General features: G+C 32.6%; 1 protein-coding gene and 1 long non-coding RNA gene across 3 annotated transcripts in view; one reads left to right on the top strand and one right to left on the bottom strand.

The window, feature by feature from the left end:
• Positions 1-18634, bottom strand: part of KANSL1L (KAT8 regulatory NSL complex subunit 1 like) — an 80422-nt gene that overhangs the window by 48715 nt on the left and 13073 nt on the right. For both annotated transcript variants that reach the window (XM_016196740.2, XM_016196741.2), the window contains exons 3-5: positions 12371-12512; positions 5830-6027; positions 3552-3673 (exon numbers count right to left, since the gene is read on the bottom strand). In XM_016196740.2, the coding sequence (XP_016052226.2) occupies positions 3552-3673; positions 5830-6027; positions 12371-12512 (462 nt within the window). The remainder of the gene's footprint in view (positions 1-3551; positions 3674-5829; positions 6028-12370; positions 12513-18634) is intronic.
• The window catches only part of LOC107524728 (uncharacterized), a 46930-nt gene that overhangs the window by 23522 nt on the left and 4774 nt on the right, over positions 1-18634 (top strand). The gene's annotated exons all lie outside the window — the stretch shown is intronic.

Below are 18634 nucleotides of genomic sequence, written 5' to 3'. Positions count from 1 at the left end.
GTGGTTGCCAAGGACTGGAAAGAAGGAAGAATGCGAAGTTATTGTTTAATGGGCATTTCAGTTTAGGAAGATGAAAAATTTCTGGAGATGAATGACGGCGACTGCTATGCAACAATGTGAACGTAATTAATGCCACTAAACTTAAAAACGGTTACAATGGTAAATTTTATGTTATGTACATTTTACCAGAAGTTTTAAAATTCTTATTCAAATGATGAATTTTCTTACCTTCACATTTACTTAAATACATAAAATGAATAGTTTTTATATGCTTAATATGGACATCTACAGAAAGCGCTGTATGTCAAGTCTGAATAACATTAAATAGGTTAAGCCCTTACTCTTGAAAATCTTTGAGTATGAAAGGTGTTTTCTTCATATATAATTGTATGTAAGGAAAACAATAACACCATATTGGAAAAATAGTAAGATACAAGAAATAAACCTAGGCCTCAATTAGTCACAGGGTCAAAAGGCTCATAAATATAAAAATTACACATTGCTTCCATACAGATACTTTTAAATAAAGCTTTTCCATAAGTTACTATATTATATAACTGTATCTTCAATTAATTTTCAAATCTATAGTAATATCCTCAAATGTGAATAATGTAAAATAATCTGTTAAATTTGTAGAATATCACTACCGTGCATTTATTTTATAAAAAGTTGAATTAGAGAATACAGTACTTTTAAATTCTTAACTAGTTTTACCAATATCAATTAAGTACTTTTTACAATATTGTTAAGGGTTTTTTTAAAAAGCCTTTAGAAACCACATAACATCCTTCTCAAGGGATGGGCTGCTCATGCTACAATAAAAGGAGGGGGGTGCGGACAAAGAGTAGGAGCAGTTTTACTTGTTAATGTTTATCCAAATCTTTACCTAACTCCATTTCCCACTCTTAACTTGGCCACGATCACTTTATAAACAACTGCATCCATACCCACCTTAATCTCTTCACACCACTCACAAGAACAAATATTTTCTCCTGTCATAAGGTCCCTCCATCATAACTTTGTGATATGTAGTTTTACACGCCCCATCTCTAGCTCTATCCCTTCCCTTTAGTTTAATAAAGTCACTTACATTTCTTCCATCGTTAAAACAAAAAGACCTTCCTTGACGTTGTGCATGCACTTTGCTACAGAGCCTTACAGTCAAGCAGCCTTGAAAGTGTAAGCGCCTTGATTCCTTCTCTGCTTCAGTCCCTCTCCATCCTCACTAACCAGCTCGTCTCTCTCCATTGTGCCACTACACTGCTCCTGCTGAGGTCTCAATTTATAACTGACAAGACCAAGATACATGCTCAGGACCTCTCTTTGGCATCCAACACAATCTCCACATATTCTCAAAATTTTCTACTTTTCAGAGTTAATTACTCTCTTATCTGCAATATATTCCAGTTTGTATGTTCCTTTGTTAAATAGATTTGGTTTTATGGTATATATTTTACGGCATATATTGTCATAAATAGAACTTTTACAAAAATGTTAATGAGTATCTCCCTAATCTTTTGCTTCACACAGCAGTTTGCTGGTTATCTGGAAACAAAACATTTAACATTTGCTCCTCTTCTCTTTGATGAAAAGTACCTGTATTATATTTTCTAGCTAATGTTAGAGAATAAAACAATCTTTCTTTGAAGGGAAATATAATATTTTGATAAAAATTGTGAAAATAAATGCTTTTTGAAAGAAATTTGTTATATAGGAAGTATTTTGAAAAAAATGTTGATTGTTGCCAAAAATAAATTAAGTTAGTAAAATTAATAAGATTAATTAAAACACATACAGCATACTTCAAAGAGGTAGAGAACAAATTTTTATCAACTTTTAAAGCTATCAAAGAATTTGTTACAAACTTTCAGAAATAAACCTTCCAAATACTTTGTAAGAATAACTACTTGACATCAGATGGCATTACTAGCTGGTTTCAACAAGAACCTTTTAGACAGGATTGAAACAGTGTGATTTATTAAACACAGCCAATGTTACATTTCTTTCCTTTGGGCATACGTTCCTTTATTTGTTACCTTTTTCAACTATGACAGCTACTAAAAATCAAATAGTCAAACAAGTGCACATAATTCCATTATGATTATATAATATTTTAATAATTACACGGTTCACCTGCTAGACTACAAGTTATTTAAAAGTGCTGACTTTGTATTCCCAGGACTTTGACTATATGGCATACAGCAAATACGTATGCAATAAATACTTTGTGAATGAATGACCAGATTTACAGACAAGTACCTTAAAATGAAAATATGTACACACACTCACACACATACCTGAGTATGTGTATAATAAGTAGTTAGGTAAACAAAATATTACCTAAAGCGGGTAGCCCCAAATCACAATGCACATACATCAGTTTGATGGTGTTAAATGGCTCAACCTGTAACTGTGATTTCTTAATTAGGATATGTTCTCACAAATAAATCTATCATAGTTTTCCTATATAACATGTAAGGATCTTTACTTTCAAAGTGAATCATCAGTGATACAAGGAATGAATATAAAGTAAAATAAATAAGTAAAGCAAAACCAATTAAGAAACTGTTTCCTTAACAGAACAATGGATAAATGACCTAGCATAAACAAAACTGTAAAAATATTAAAAATTAGACTTTCACAATAACAAGTTAGAACTAAAAATCAAATAACAGCATTTTTATTTTAAGACGGTTTACATCCACCAACCTCCTTAAGAATATGATGGCTATTTAGCATAATTTTCACCATGGTATAAATTTTCCTTTCAAACTGTATTAAAATTTTAAGTACTAAATCATACAATTATTAATATGAATATCTCCCAATACTAAATTACACTTAATCCTCTATAGTTAAAGCAAAGATGCCCATATTACAATCTTACTGGGAAAAATTAGGTGCACCCACAAAATTATATATTAACATCATCTTTAATTCTAATTGCATCTTTGAAAGGAAAAACTAAAAGAGAAAAGCAAGCAAAATAAAAGGGAACAAATGCTGGTCCCCAAATGGATTAGGATTCATAGTGTGTAACATATGACATATAACATAATAAATTGCTAATGATTATAGGTATTATATTAATTACATCCAGAAAAAATTTACCTTATAATATTGAGACACAAAATGGCTGAGTAAAAAACTTAACTGAATTTTATGAATGATGCTTATCAATCTTTTGTGCCCAAACTATATCTAGGGTCTTTTTTTCTTAAAATCCATACAAGGTCAGTATGGAGCTTAAAAATATATATAAAATGTACAAAATGGAAATATACTAAAGCAGTAATCTGTAGCAAATAATATCACTGTTTTTCTTTTCTTACAAACATTATAAAACTTTCTGGAAAGTTGTGTCCCTCATTCTCAGGTTTATAGTTACCTTAATTATGTATGTTTGATGTTGTCTACAAATGTATCCGTGGTCTATTGATTGTACTTTAATAGTACTTAAGAAAAAAAGCAGCTGTAATACTTAAAAGATAAAAACAAAATAAAGTAAGAGAAGCCAAATTTAGAAGCAAAACCATCCCATTGTTACCTACCTCCTGGAAATGCCATTGGCCAGACATTTATGGCTACAAGATTTGGAGGAGAGAGGTGATGAAGTTGGGGACAAGTTGAGAGGGGCAATCAAACTGTTGATGATCTCAGTCAACTGTGCACTCTGCAAGAAAACAGTCAACTGCTAAGCAAGAAATGTGAGTTCAATCTCAGGCCTTTAGTGTCGATTAAATGCTTAACTTTTCATGAAACAAGTAAATGTTTATATTTTAGTAAATATAGAGGTGGGCAAAAGTAGGTTTACAGTTATGAGTATACAAAACAATTCTTGAATCATTACTTATTAATAATTATATTCTTTTTTATACAAACTGTAAACCTACTTTTGCCCACCCCTGTACATGTATATTAAACTACAAGATGATTTAGACAACTACTGATATTTCCATTTCTTATAAGTAAATTTACATTTTAAAGAACGCCTCTTCTTTTGTTATATTTCCTTTATCTACTTATCCTGTCCTCTAAAACATCTGAAGTCAGATAATAGAATCTACATAATATTTCCTGATACAGCCAAATTAATAACAAAAATCACAGCTATGACTTATTAAGTGTGTACTATGTGTCAGACACTATACCAGGCACTAGAATATTTCTAATCATTATAACTAGCCTGTAAAGTAGGTATTAGAACTTCTGATATTACTATATATAAGATCAATTACAGACGAGGAAATTGAAAGAAAGAAAGATGAAGCCGCTTGACCAAGGATTATAGAGTTGGTAAGAAATGGAGCTATGGTTCAAATTCAGGCTTTAATCTCATGCCCACCGTTTCTTAATATTTTTCCTAATTCAAAAATACGTTTTTTTAGTTATCAAAATTTTCATTGCCCCTTATCCCAAACTTAAATATACATGATATATTTGTAATATGCAATAATTAAATCATTCTAAAAACAATCATCTAAAACAATTATAATAAACACAGGCCACATCAATGGAAATAGTACATTTCTACAAAAGGATGACAACTGTTTTCATTGCATATGTGATGTGTTCATTATAGAAAATAGAAAGTACAGAGAGGTTTAAAAGGAAAAGAAAATCACCTATATAATCATATTTCAGAGAAAATCATTGCTAATATCTTGGTATATATCTATACCTCTACACTAAGTTTTTTGAGCATATGTGAGCATTAGTGTATATACAACATGTGCACACACACGCCCTTTTAATTAATCATGCCACATCAATTTTCTAAAACCTGGTTTTCTTACTTAATATCATGTGACTACATTTTAAAAAAATATAGAGACCTATTTCATCATTTTGTTAATTGCAAGATATTCTATTATAAAATAAAGGGGATATGAAATTATTATTTTGAAACCCTTCATTTGTATGAAACTAGTAACATGTTATTAGAAATAATGAGACTAAAGAATATAAAACTAAATCTAAAATTTCAATTCTTCAAAAAAATTTTTATGCAAAAAAACCCTGAAATGTTTTCACCATTTATTTTCTTGAAAAATATTATGAACCTAATGACTTTATTTTTTACATTATTACTTTTTAGATTAAGCCCATTTTCAAAATCACCAATACAAACAGATTCTTTATCCAGTTATCAAGCATCCATTAGTTTATTCAAGCAAAGAAATGTATATAGAGTATCTATTTTCCAGTCGAAAACACTGACACTTCTCATTTTCCACCTTCAAAAACATCTAAAATACTATAAGCCACTGGAGGTCGATGGTCAGGTATGTCTGTTAATTGGCCCAGAGGACAGCATTACAACCAGCCCCCCGTTTTACTCTAACAACCACCCTACTTCTGCCCAATAAAATCTCATATGCCTGAGTCCATATATGGGATGGTAAAAATTTATTAGGAACTTACTCGACTTTCTATTTACATGATCATTTTTATTAAAGAATCGATATTCCAATATTACCTTTCACTAAAAATCTCTATCAATAAATTATTCAAATAATCATTCAGATCTATTAGGTGGTACCAGTGTTCTTTCCCTGTGCAAAAAGTCCAATGATAAGCAATTTTGTTTGAAAAATTATTTTCCAACCCTAGTATAAATGAGTTATCATCTAATGGCTACTAATTTATACTTTATATTTATCTTATACCTGGTATTTAAATAACCTTAATTACATCAATACTATAATAGAGACTAGTCATATATTATTTTAATTGTATTTAATGTCAGATTGCCAACTTTAATAATCCCACACCCAAAGGAGACACACACATTTATTTTCATGTCACACATCATACTCTTCTCCTTACCTGTTTTTCTATGTTACGAAGAAGCAGTGTAGGGCTACTTGGTGACATTTCAAAATCTTGTTCTGGTAAAGGATCTTGGCTCTCTTGGGGAATCTGAGGAGTCCCTGTAATATTTAATGAAGTTGCTTGGTCTGCAAATTTTATTTGCTTTTTCAAATTGTCTTTTGGAAGCTGACATTCTTCTAGGATCACTGTCCCCTAGGCAAACAGCAATTAAAGAGTTTTTAAATGAAAACAAAATTGACTGTTAAATTAACCTTAATGTTATAACGCACTTGAAACCATGCTTCTTATTGCCCCTTGGAAATCAGAAAATATACACTTGGTAGTTGAACTCTGAAAAATTGGCTGATTTAAAACATGTGTAACTAAAATAGCATGTATGTCTGATGCAGCAGGCTTATAAAATATTGTCATAAATTATATACATGCCGTTATTTGTCTTCTATTGGTTTTAGTTATTAGCATTAAAAGCATGACACATTTAGAATAAAGTTAAAGGCTTATACACAGGATATGAACATTTCAGACTGAAATTTAGAATATTTCCTGATTTAATCTTACGATATTTTGGTCACTAGTACTTCCTAGTACTTCCATTTGAGTTTTATATTTGAGTACTCCCAATTTCATAAATTAAAATACCAAACTTATAAACATCCAAACAACAATCTAACATTATATTAACTCCTTTCAGAGCCCTGTAAGGGACAAGCCTCAAGCCTGTTGCTGCCGTCAGCAACCATGGCAGGACTGCACCATGGAGAAAAAGTATTCTCAAGGCCAATCCAAGTTCTTCTTGCTCACAAGGTAGATGAATTAATAATAAAGACACAAGTCTTCAAATTTGATGGGGTATTTTCTGAAATATAAGTAATGACAGGAATAAGCAGGGATCTAGCTTCCTCTACACTCCCTGCCGAACACCTGACTTTTTTTCCGAATAGCTCACTAAACTTTCTCCCACATTTCCTGGCTACTTCACTCCAACTGTTAGCACCCTGAGGTCTCTCAGAGGCAATGGAAACAGGAGAGAAAGGCTGAAAAGGAGTGCACAGTTATGATCTTAATGATTTTATAGTCAGTTCTCACTGCAAAACTCCTTCCCTTTCTACCCCCTTTATCCTCTGTAAAGAATGATACATGTTATTACATAATATATATGTAGATTTTTATAAAATGCCAGTAAGCCCCTACAGACTAGCTGAAAGGTATTAAATGCCTAATGTGGTTAAAATATTATATTCCTGTAATGAAAAACAGACTAAAACATTAATACAAGTGTACAGTATTTCAAGATAGAACAAATTAAATTACTGCTGTGGGTCAGCTTACATCATGTATTAAGTGCTATTTAAAGGATGGAAACTGTCTATAGAATATAATATGCTCTATGTGAGTTTTAGTTTATACTATAATTTAGAGAATATAAAATTTTACAATGAACATAGTCTGCTATACTATTAAACACACATTTTATTATTTTGTAGTAATATATTACCTTGATGCTTAGTAAAAGTAACAAATTCTCTTTTTTTAAATAAGTTTGTTTTTTTAAAAAATATCTTTATTGATTTCAGAGAGAGGAAAGGAGAGGGAAAGAGAGAGAGAAATATCAATGATGAGAGAGTCATTGATCAGCTGCCTCCTGCATGCCCTCGACTGGGGATCGAGCCCACAACCCAGGCTCAAATCTCTATCTCCTGGATCATATGTCGATGTTCAATCGCTGAGCCACACCCAGCTGGGCACAAATTATTCTTTTAACCTATAATTGAGAATGCTGATAACTTTACAAAGAAAAGAGGATCCAAATTTTGATCCCATCTCATGATTATTTTCCTAGTATGCACACATATGGCTGTCAAGAAATCTGAAGAAATATATTTAAAAGAAGTTTCTGTTTTATTAAAAAAAATTAAATTAGACTTGATAAATACAGTATCATCAATCATGAAAACTCTTAAAAGTATCTGAAATATCTGTTCAAAATTTGTAAAAGTCTCTTACTAGGTTTTTCAAAAGTACCTCATGTAAAAGAAATACAAGCTTTCACCATATCAATTTAACTATAATTCTCTCCAGTTTGATTACAGTTTATATTATGAGCCAAGCTGCTGTGAATTAACCTGATTTCATAAACCCTACTTATAATATTGTTTCTATGGAAAAGTTGATTCTGAATTCCAAAAACCAATTTATGAACCTTTAGAATACCTTTTTGTAAGTAGGGAGCCTACCATAGTTAGTTCAATAAAGAATAATACTTTTAAAATTCAACTGGGGAGACATTCATAGCCAACTTCATAATCTATTTTTTCCCCTTAAATTGTTGCCCTGGACAAAACTCTCTGTGAGAAGAATGGGCCATGATTTTTCTCTGGCATGGCCCAGAACAGAGAAGGAAGGGAAGAGGAATGAATCCTTTAGGGACACTGCAGAGACAGCTCTGTTCTTAACAACAGAAAGGAACGTATTTGTGCTGAGTCATCATGATGTACACTTTAAATATAATTTTGTCAACTGTACCACAATGAAACTGAATTTTTTTTAAAAATTAGGAATAGATTAATGATAAAACAAGGCAAATAACAATATCACAATTCTTTAGAATAATGAATTGAGATAACTGAGACAAGTGAAAACTAGCATGAGATGAAAGCAAATTGACTGCTCCAGAGAAGACAACTGTTTCTGATAACAACACCAGAGAGATCCCTGTCCAATGTCCAGCATCCTCAGAGAGAAGACACAGTGTGAAAAAATAAATGATTGCCTCAGCAACACCTTTATTATTTATATAAAGTCACCAAGGCTAATTTTTAGCAAAAAAACTTAAATGAAAATTTAAAACACAAGAAATATACAATTTAAAATGTGGAAGGCCCTATTACAGATAACAACAACAAAAAATCTAAGAGAGAGATCATGGCCAGCTTCTCAACCAAGAATAACTATTTTAAATTTTTTCCAAAGAAGGAAAAGAAGCTATTGTCTTACTGAAAAGCTGAAGTAGAGAAAAGAAGAAATATGAAAGTTGTAATGTGTTACAAAACTGTTGCAAGAACAAAGAAGAGATGTTAATACCAGCTTTCTTCTCCTCTCTAAAAATTTAAGAAAAATTTAGGCCACCTGGAGTATGTCAAAGAAAGGGCAAACGACAACTTAAACACCTAAATTTGTAGATCTAGTAGATCTACTCTGTGTGTTTACTGACCAGTCACAAACTGGCACTTACTTAAACAGGATATTTATATCTCAATCTCTTTCCCTTCCCCTTATCTCTAATTTAACCTAGAAGGATTTGTTTTTCTTTCCTTTCAAGATACATTAAACAGAAAGTTCTCTCACTCAAGATAACCACTCTTCTCAATGTTTTTTTCTTACAATAGCCCAAGAAGCTATAAAGAGCAAAGAAAGTGCTTGTTTTCCTATTCAGTATACTAACAGCTCAACCAAACTGCAGATAAATAAGCAATTAAACATATTACTTCTTAAGAAATTGAAGGAGAAACTACCAAAATAAAGAAATATTGTATTTTGATAGCATAATTTTAATGATGTTTTCATAAAACAAATATAATGTGATTCTTAAGGGAACAAAGGGCCAGATAAACATCTAGCCTAAACCAAGACAAATGTAAGGCCATATAACTTATTACTGGGAAGTTTAGATTTCTTTCCTTAAAATAATTTATTTAATAGATATAAACATATAAGCAAACTTTTAAAAATATTTAACAATTATATAGAACTTCTTAGAACAGACAGAATATTAAGATATATTTTTCTAAGTCAAAACAATATGAACTAGACTGTCTAGATTCAAACATAAGACTTAGTCATTAATTTAATTGGGAACCCATTTTCTGGGAAATTTGCAAATTGTTTTAAAGCTAACTCGTGCTTAGAACTCTTCTTGCTATAAAAATGCTTGAGATATATCCTTTAAAGTGATCAAAGAAGAGATATTATTTGGTGATCCTGACAGGGGCTGGGAAGTCACTACAGCTGAAGGCCCTGGTGAAGACAGGTTTAAAATGAGAAACAGTCACTGTAATTGAATAGGAAACATCACCAGGAAACTATTCTTGAAAATAGTTCCCTCAAACCCAACAGACAGAACCAGTAAGCCTAAGGTTTTATTTCTGTCCTTCCAACCACCTTCCTACAGACATCACCACCAAATTCTACAATGCATTAAACAATATTCAATACTTTCTACCTTCCTCTCCTGTCTTTGCACAACTCATACTTTGATTACCATACTAAAATACTTTGTTATTCCTAGAAAAGATCACATCATTTTTTGCCTTCAAACCTTTAGGAAATGCCCTTTTCTATTTTCTAGTTCCATTGATTCATCAAGCAAAGTACCATTTATCCCCCAAACTCACACTGAGGCATCAGCGTCTTCTCTGACCTGCTAACCCCTAGAGTTAAGTATTCTCTCTATGCCACTTCTATGTGTTATTAAAACATGTATCACTGCACATATTACATTATACTGCAACTAGCTATCTACATGGTCTCTCTCTCCCACCAGAATATAAACTCATGATAGATGGAATCTAAAACTTCTTAATCTTTATTTATATGCAGACCCTTGGTGGGGTTGGGCTAATCACATGGTTCCAGAAATCCTTTCTTTCACAGCTCTTTGTTTTCAGGCGACTCACCATTAAGCTTAAAATATTATCTCAATTACAATATTATCTCCACATTTTCACCACGTAGATTACAATTTCCCACAAAAACAAAATTATAAAGAGATATTTAGCAATATTTAGATTAAATTCAACTTTATGGAATTGCAGAACTCTTTATGTTATTGCTTCTATGGGAAAATATGCTACAAGTTCCAAGCAAACAGCCTATAATTTTGGGAAACAATATGTCTTTAAGATAGGGAAATCCCATGTTAAATTTCCCCTGGCTGGAATGAAAACAGCATTTATACGTGTAATCATTTGCTTAATTTGTACTCCCAGTAGACTGTAAACCCTACAACATGAGAGACTTGTAATATTTACAAATGACCAAAAACAGTATCCAAATTCACAAACACATACTACCAACACCTCCCAAAAAGAGTAAAAAAGAACTCTTAGACAAAAGAAAAATTGGACAATTAATTACACTGAGGCCCAATCTCACAACATTCAGTAACAAATTAAAACAGCAATAAAATAATATTTCACACTCATTATACTGGAAAAATCAAGAGGTCAAAAAATATAAAATGTTGGCAAGAATGTGGAGAAACAGGAGCTCTTATATGCTGCCAGTGGGAATACTGATTATTCAGTCACATCAATGAGTATAAGAAAGCGAAGACAGCCATGCCCAAGACCCAGCACTTCCACTTTTAGACATGCAGCCAAGAGAAGTTCTCCACAGGCTCACAAAAAACATAAAAGATAGTTATTGCAGTATTATTTTTACTGGAGTAAAATTGGAAACACTATCAAAAGAAAATAAGGGAAGAGAGAAGCATTCCATTGTATTCATACAATTCTATTCCATTCATACAATTAAATAACATACAGGAAGTATAAAAATACAAAAACAGTATGCTAAGCAAAAACAAGCAAGTTGCAAAATAGTTTGTAGTATCGTTTATACTGACTTTATAAGCATAGAAAATAAATATTATTTGTAGACAGACATAGACACTTATCTCCCAACAGCATAAAAACATACATACTGAGCCCTGGCCGGTCTGGCTCAGTGATTAGAGCGTCGGCCCTCGGACTGAAGGGGCCCAGGTTCAATCTGGCCAAGGCACCTGCGGGAGGCAACCAATCTATGTGTCTCTTTCACATCGATTTTTTTTCCATCTCTACCCCTTCCACTCTCTCTGGAAAAAAAAAACACACACACACACAAAAAACCCGCCAAAAACATACATACTGAAGACTATACAATTTTATAAACCAATGTCACTCTAATAAATTTAATAGAATAAAAAGTACATAAAAATAATAAATATAAAAAAATGTTGAAATCAGAATACTGGTTACAGTGGCATGGGATCAGATAGGACTATTCAAGTACCATACTTCAATAGTACAGGTAATGCTTTATTATTCTAGAAACTAAACCCATACTAACAAAAATATAGTATTTGATAAATTTGGGGGTGGGTACACAGGCATTCATCATATTGCTTTCTACAACTTTTTATGTTTTATAAATTTTTATAAAACAAAAATCTCTAAGGAGACTTCAGTAAGATACTGTACATACTCAGTATTTCTTACAGATGATAAAATAAATGCCAACAAAGCAGAGGTTTACAAAAAATGCATGTCATTTCTACTAACTGGAATCCAACAAAGTTCTGAATTGCTTAAGTATGATAAAACGAGCACAATAAATAAAGGCATTACAAAGATCGCTTCAATTTACAGCAATTAATACATCAAAAATCTTAACATTAACCTCATTTTTATAAAACCTAGAACAATTATTTTGTCTGGAGAGATGAGGAGAAACCAAAACAGTAATATTTTAAAAGAAAATGGAACACAGAAAATACCTTGGAGGCACGAATTTGCCTGTGAATATCCGTTAGTTGTTGGATTTTGTATTCTAGCTCTGAAATCTGGGCTTGAAGCCATGTCCATCGGCTGCCAACTCTTGCTCTGTCTACAAGCCACTTCCATTCAGTACTACAGTTACTGTGAACAACACATACATTGTTAGTCAAAGCACAAAGGCGATCAAGTTTTCACAGAAGCTGCTTAATAACTTCCTTGACTCCTGTCACACAATCCCAATTTCCTTTCCAAAACATCAATTACATGAACCGAGAATGGCATATCAACTTCTTATCAAAGAAAAAGATTCAATTTTCTTATCTTTCTATTCCACAAACACCTGTTTCTATTCAATGTCACTTATTCAGCAGTAGGAAAATCTCCTTTGCTACTTAATACTTTATTAATGCAGGAGGGCTGAAAGAGGAGTGGGCCAGCAAAGAAAAGGAAACAAGAATAACAATACTAACACCATGTAAAAACTGTTGCATGAGGCTTTTCTATGCAACCAGATGTCACATATCAGACAAGTCATTTGAACTGTGTTAGATCTATGTCCATGTAACAAACCTTAGTCACTACTCAGTTGTACTCTATGTAAGTTTCATGTGCTAAAACAGAAATCACCATTAGCTAAATACTTTAAATCAATTTAAAGAAATTGTCAAAAATTAATGAGTGCTGCATTAATGAATGCAGCTCTGCTGCATTTAAAAAAAAAGCATTACCAAATATACAGATTTTGACATTTATTAAAATAAACACCTTGTTAAAAACCTGACTCCCAGCATTCACAGGCCTTTCTTTCATGCATATTTGAAAATAAGGGTTGAATCCTAGCTCCTCTATATTTTGGAAGTGTGCTGCTCCAATCCACATTTTGTAAGATTACAAATAAATTACTTTATGAAAATACTCCAACCATTCCAATTAAAGGAAAAATATAACAGAGATTAAAGATATAACTGAAGGGCAATAACTACTTTGTGGCAAAACAAACTATGAGAAGCTTGTCTAAAAACTGAACGTATTGTCAAAACCCATAGAATGCACAAGACCAAGAGTGAATCCTAATGTAAACTGACAAAGATTTGTCAATGTAGTTCCTAGATTATAACAAATGTACTACTCTGGTGCAGTGTGTTGATAGTGGGGAAGTTACATTTGTGTAGGTACAGGAGATATGTGGAAACTATTTTCTGCTGTTTTGCTATAAACCTAAAACTGCTCTAAAAAAGTTTATTTTTTAAAAACACGTGATCATAATGGAAAGTCTTTCATATATACCTTAGTCAAAAAAAACATTTATTATAAGAGATCATTTATTGTCAGAGAAATAGAATACAATTGTAACTTTACTATACAGAACTTACCCATTATAGCAGGATTTTACATTATAATCTCAACTCCCCTTCCTATATAAACCCCTTTGGTCATAATGCATTATCTTTTTTATATTTTGTTTTATTCTATTTGCTATTCATTAGGGATAGTCTGCATCTACAAACAAAAAAACATTGATCTGCTTTTTTCTTATGTCTTTGGCTTGGAATTAAGCTAATGCCTCATAAAATGAGGCAAGAAGTGTTCTATTTTTTCAAGAAGTTTGGGTGGGATCAGATTACTTGAGTTTTAAGAAAATTAATCAGTGAAGCCACCTGGGACTGGGATTTCCTATCAGAGAAGGTTTTTAATGATTAATTTGATTTAATTTATATAAGGTATTTTTTAAGTTTTCTATTCCTTCTTGTTTCAGTTTTGGTAATTTTTGTCTTTCAAGCACTTAAGTCTATTTCATCAGAGTTGCTGAAATTGCTCCTAATATTCTCAGATTTTTCTGTTAATGCCTATTACATCTATAGCTATGCTTTTCATTCATTCCTGTTCTTAGTAATTTTTTTCCTGATCAATCTAGCTACACATTTATCAACTTAATCTTTTCAAAGAACGAGCTTTTGGTGGTTTCACTCATTTTCTCTACGCTTTTGTGTTTTATATTTCATTGGGTTTAATTTGCTCATGATTTTGTAATTTAATTGGGAGACTTAGACCAGAGACTTTACACCTTTCTTCTATTCTAATTCAAGCATTTATAACCATAAGTTTTCATCTAAGCACTGCTTTAGTAATCTTGTAGCTGCATCCCACCTATGTTTTCATTATCATTCTGTTCTAAACACTTTGTAGATTCTCTAATTGGTTTCATTTCATCAGGAGTTATATGGAAATGTGTAAGTAGTCTAATTTCTACATATTTCAGACCTACATAGTCACCATTTCTTACCACTTCTTTCCTTTGGGTAGCTTTTGCTCTATCATTTCCTTTCAGCCTGAAGATCAACTTTTAAGATTTCTTTTAGTATATATATATATTGAACAATTTTTCTCAGCTTTTATTTGGAAATGCCATTTTGCCTGTTTTTTAAAAGATCATTTCACTGGGTAGAGAATTTTAGGTTGACTTTTTTTCCTTTTCATCACTTATTAAATATATCATTCCATGGTTTTCTGGCTTGCATACCTTCTGATGATAAGTCAGCAGATTTTTGTTGTTACATCTTTGATCCCCTATATAAAATGTCTCCCTTCCCCCTTACTGCTTTTAAGACTTTTCTCTACATCACTAGAACTTAGTGATTTGACTACAATATACCTTGGTGTGAGTTCATTTGTTTTTGTTTTATTGAGTTTCTCGATTCTATGGTTTTATGGTTTTCAGCAAATTTGGAAAAATTGTGGCCATTATTTTTCTTAATGCGTTTTTTTTTTCTTTCTCCCCTCCCTCTCACATCTAGATCTCCCATTACATATATGTTAGAATTTGATACTGTATCCAGGTCACTGCTATTCAGTTCATTTTTGGTATTTTTACTCCATGAGCTTCATTTTGGATAGTTTATGTTGCTGTATGTTAAAACTGATTAAACACTTTTTCTTGATGTCTAGTCTCTGGTTAAGCTGCAACAATACAGTTTTCATTTCAGACTTTTCCCCTAAAAGTTCAGTGGCTCTTCATTATACATTCAATTTCTCTCATTAGTGCATGTTTTCATTACGTATGTTTACAATAGATACTTTAAAGTCTTTCCCAACTAGTCACATTATGTCTTTTATTTCTGTGTCTGTTAGCATGTCTGGTAATTGGATATACTGTGTATATATGTATACATAACACATTTATTATGGGCACTATAAATATTATAGTGTTGAATTTCTGGAATTTATGGTCTTCCTTTATGAAGTGATAAATTTTGATTCAACAGGTTGTTAAATTACTTGCTGTTCAACTTCATTCTTTTAAGCTTGCTTTTAAGACCTGTTAGCAGTAGAGTAGCCATTGTTTAGGGCTAATTCAGTTTTACTCTTGAAGTGTGAGCTTTCTGGGGTATCTACCAAACACTCCAAGTCTCTGACAAAGCCTTTCACTCTGCTTATTCAGAACTCAAACATCTCTAAATTGTGTAGTGCTGAAAATTATTCAGATTACAGCTTCCTAATAGTTCTTTATTTGTCCTTGTGGTGTTTCAAGTACACCTGCATAGCTTTGTATTCAAAAAGTTTTCTCAAGGGGACCACATAAAGATTTCTGGAGCTTTTTTTTTTTGCATAAATAGAACCCTCAGTTTCAGTAGTCTGGTCTACTAATTCCAGCTATCTCAGCGTCCCGAACTGTAATTTTTGTCTCAATTAAGACCACTGTGTTCTTCTACTTAGCTTTCCTCTGACTGCATCAGAGATCAGAAAGTGCCTTCAAGCAGAAAACGAGGGCAACCAGATGAGTCACTTCATCTGTTTCTCTTCCTTCAGGAATCACTGGACCTCTGCCCTTCGCTGCCTTATGCCCAGTCTATGTCCATTTTCTGAAAACAGTATCTGTCTCATATAAAGGACAGGGCAAAAGTAGGTTTCCAGTTGTGAGTATGCAAAACACAGAGTTTATTCTTGTACTATTATTTATTATTGTTTTATTTTCCATACAAACAACTGTAAACCTACTTTTACCCCACCCTGTATTTTGTCCAGTTTTCTCGTTATTTACAGCCAAAGAGCAAGTACAGTACCAGTAACTCCACTCCATTATGGCTAGAACTCAAAAACCTTTTACATATTAAAAAAAATAAAAAGATTGAGTGTGGAAATCAGATGAAGTACCAGTGAATTAGTTTCAGCAATGCAGGTAAGGGCAGAATCCTAGAGCAGAGCAAAGTCAACAGTGCCAAACACACACACACACAACAACCCTGTAAAAGCAAAGCTAATTCTTGACTGTTAAATGAGAAGAAAAAAAATCTACATATTCATGTTTAGGTATTCCTAATATGAAAGCTTAGCATATACCTTACTTAATACTCCCCGCCCTCAAAAATATTTTGTGCCATTAGGATCATTTAGGTTAACAAGTTCTCATTAAAATGTTCATTGTCGTTAAGAAAATTAGCCTCATAATAACATACAAGTCAATAACATTAATATTCTACCACAGAGTTGTATACATGCACAGGAAAAACAAATAAGCAAACTAATGAAATAAATAAATGAACAGTTATGAACTCTAGGAAATTCTGACATAGAGATAAACCAAGTGGGGAGGGGTTATTTAGAATGTCCAAGGAAAACTGAGACTGGAACTTAAAAAGGGTTCCCCAAAAGGAAGGAGAAATGAAAGGGAGAAAAAAAACAAACCCTGAATATGTTTTACAATTCTGCCTAGAACTCTGGCAGAACCAAATGTGTCAACTGACTAAACAGAAATTTCCAGTGTTAAAGAATTTACAAATCAGATTGCTAAATTTAGTCTTGTTCCCCTACTACCATCTATCCACCCTCCTCCCCCCAGCCAAAGAAAGGATAAGAGAAAGAAAAAAAGAGGTTGGGGACCATTTATGCACTCCAAATACTACTCTATGTCTATTGTATGAAAAACATTTTGAAAGTTAATGATCTGTTAAATAGTCTTAACTGTGTTTTTAAAATTCTTGCATAATCTCAAACACTAAACAAAAAAGGGCATACAGATAAAGAAAAAAAATGAGTTTTTTTAAACTAATCAAAACGTATTTGCTAAAGGAACAGTCTGAAGTCACACACTTTAGCAGTTCAACAAGCATTGTGTTTGCATGTGCGTGTGTCTCTTTTGTTCAGGAAACCAGGCCACTATGTAGTTATTTCCAATGTAGAGCAGTTTTCCCTTATCCACAGGGGATACATTCCAACACCCCAGTGGATGCCCGAAACCGAGGTTAATACCAAACTCTATATATACACAATACTTTTTCCTATACATACATACCTATGATAAAGTTTAATTTCTAAATTAGGCATACTAAGAAAAAACGATAATAATAAAAAAGAACAATTATAACAATATACTTTAATAAAAGTTATGTGTAACCTCTCTCTGTTCGTGTCTTCCACTCACAAATTTAATGCCTTTTCCATCTTAACTAAGCACTTATCATGCATTGTGGCTGTTAGTTTACAGTTTGAAGTGGGACGGCAAAACTAGCACAAATTTATTTTTTCTCCTTTACAACTTCATAGATAGAAGACTCATTCTTACCACACTCTTAGCAACCTCAGCATATTATTTTTTTTCTTTCCTTAAATCAAGATCTTTATATTTTCACTTAAAGGAAGCACTTTATGGCTTCTCTTTGGCATATCCAAATTGCCAGCATCACTACTCTTGCACTTTGGAATCATTATTAAATAAAATAAGGGTTACTTGAACACAAACATTGAGATACCACAACAGTCAACGAATAACCAAGATGGCTACTAAGTGACTAACAGGCAGATAGCAAATTATAGCTTGGATACACTGGACAAAGGGATGATTCATGTCCTGGGCAGGACAAAGTGGGTGGGACAGCATGAGATTTCATCATGCTATTCAGATGGTACATAATTTAAAACTTATGAGTTGTTTATTTCTGGCATTTTCTATTTAATATTTTCAAACCACAGCTGACCATGAGTAACTGAAGCCATGAAAAGTGAAACTGCAGACAAGGGGGGACTACTGTTATACAATGCACAAGAGCCTGCCTGAAAGGGCAAGCAGCGCCAAAATCCAGCAAGAATTCTCCATCCCAAGCCCTGCAATTACAAATCTAAATCTGCTCAGAGAAAGGAGCACCTTCTTCTATACACACAAATGGGCCAGTGATGGTCCTGCTGGCCACTACAATGGGCAATGAAAAAAATAAAAAGGGATAAAAGATTAGACTACACTTGCTTCTCAGAAAGGTGATTAGCACTAT

This window comes from Miniopterus natalensis, chromosome 8, assembly GCF_054644295.1.
Source record: "Miniopterus natalensis isolate mMinNat1 chromosome 8, mMinNat1.hap1, whole genome shotgun sequence".
NCBI classification, from domain to species: domain Eukaryota; kingdom Metazoa; phylum Chordata; class Mammalia; order Chiroptera; family Miniopteridae; genus Miniopterus; species Miniopterus natalensis.
Note: the sequence above shows the minus strand (reverse complement) of the source record. Positions and strands in the feature narration are given on the sequence as shown.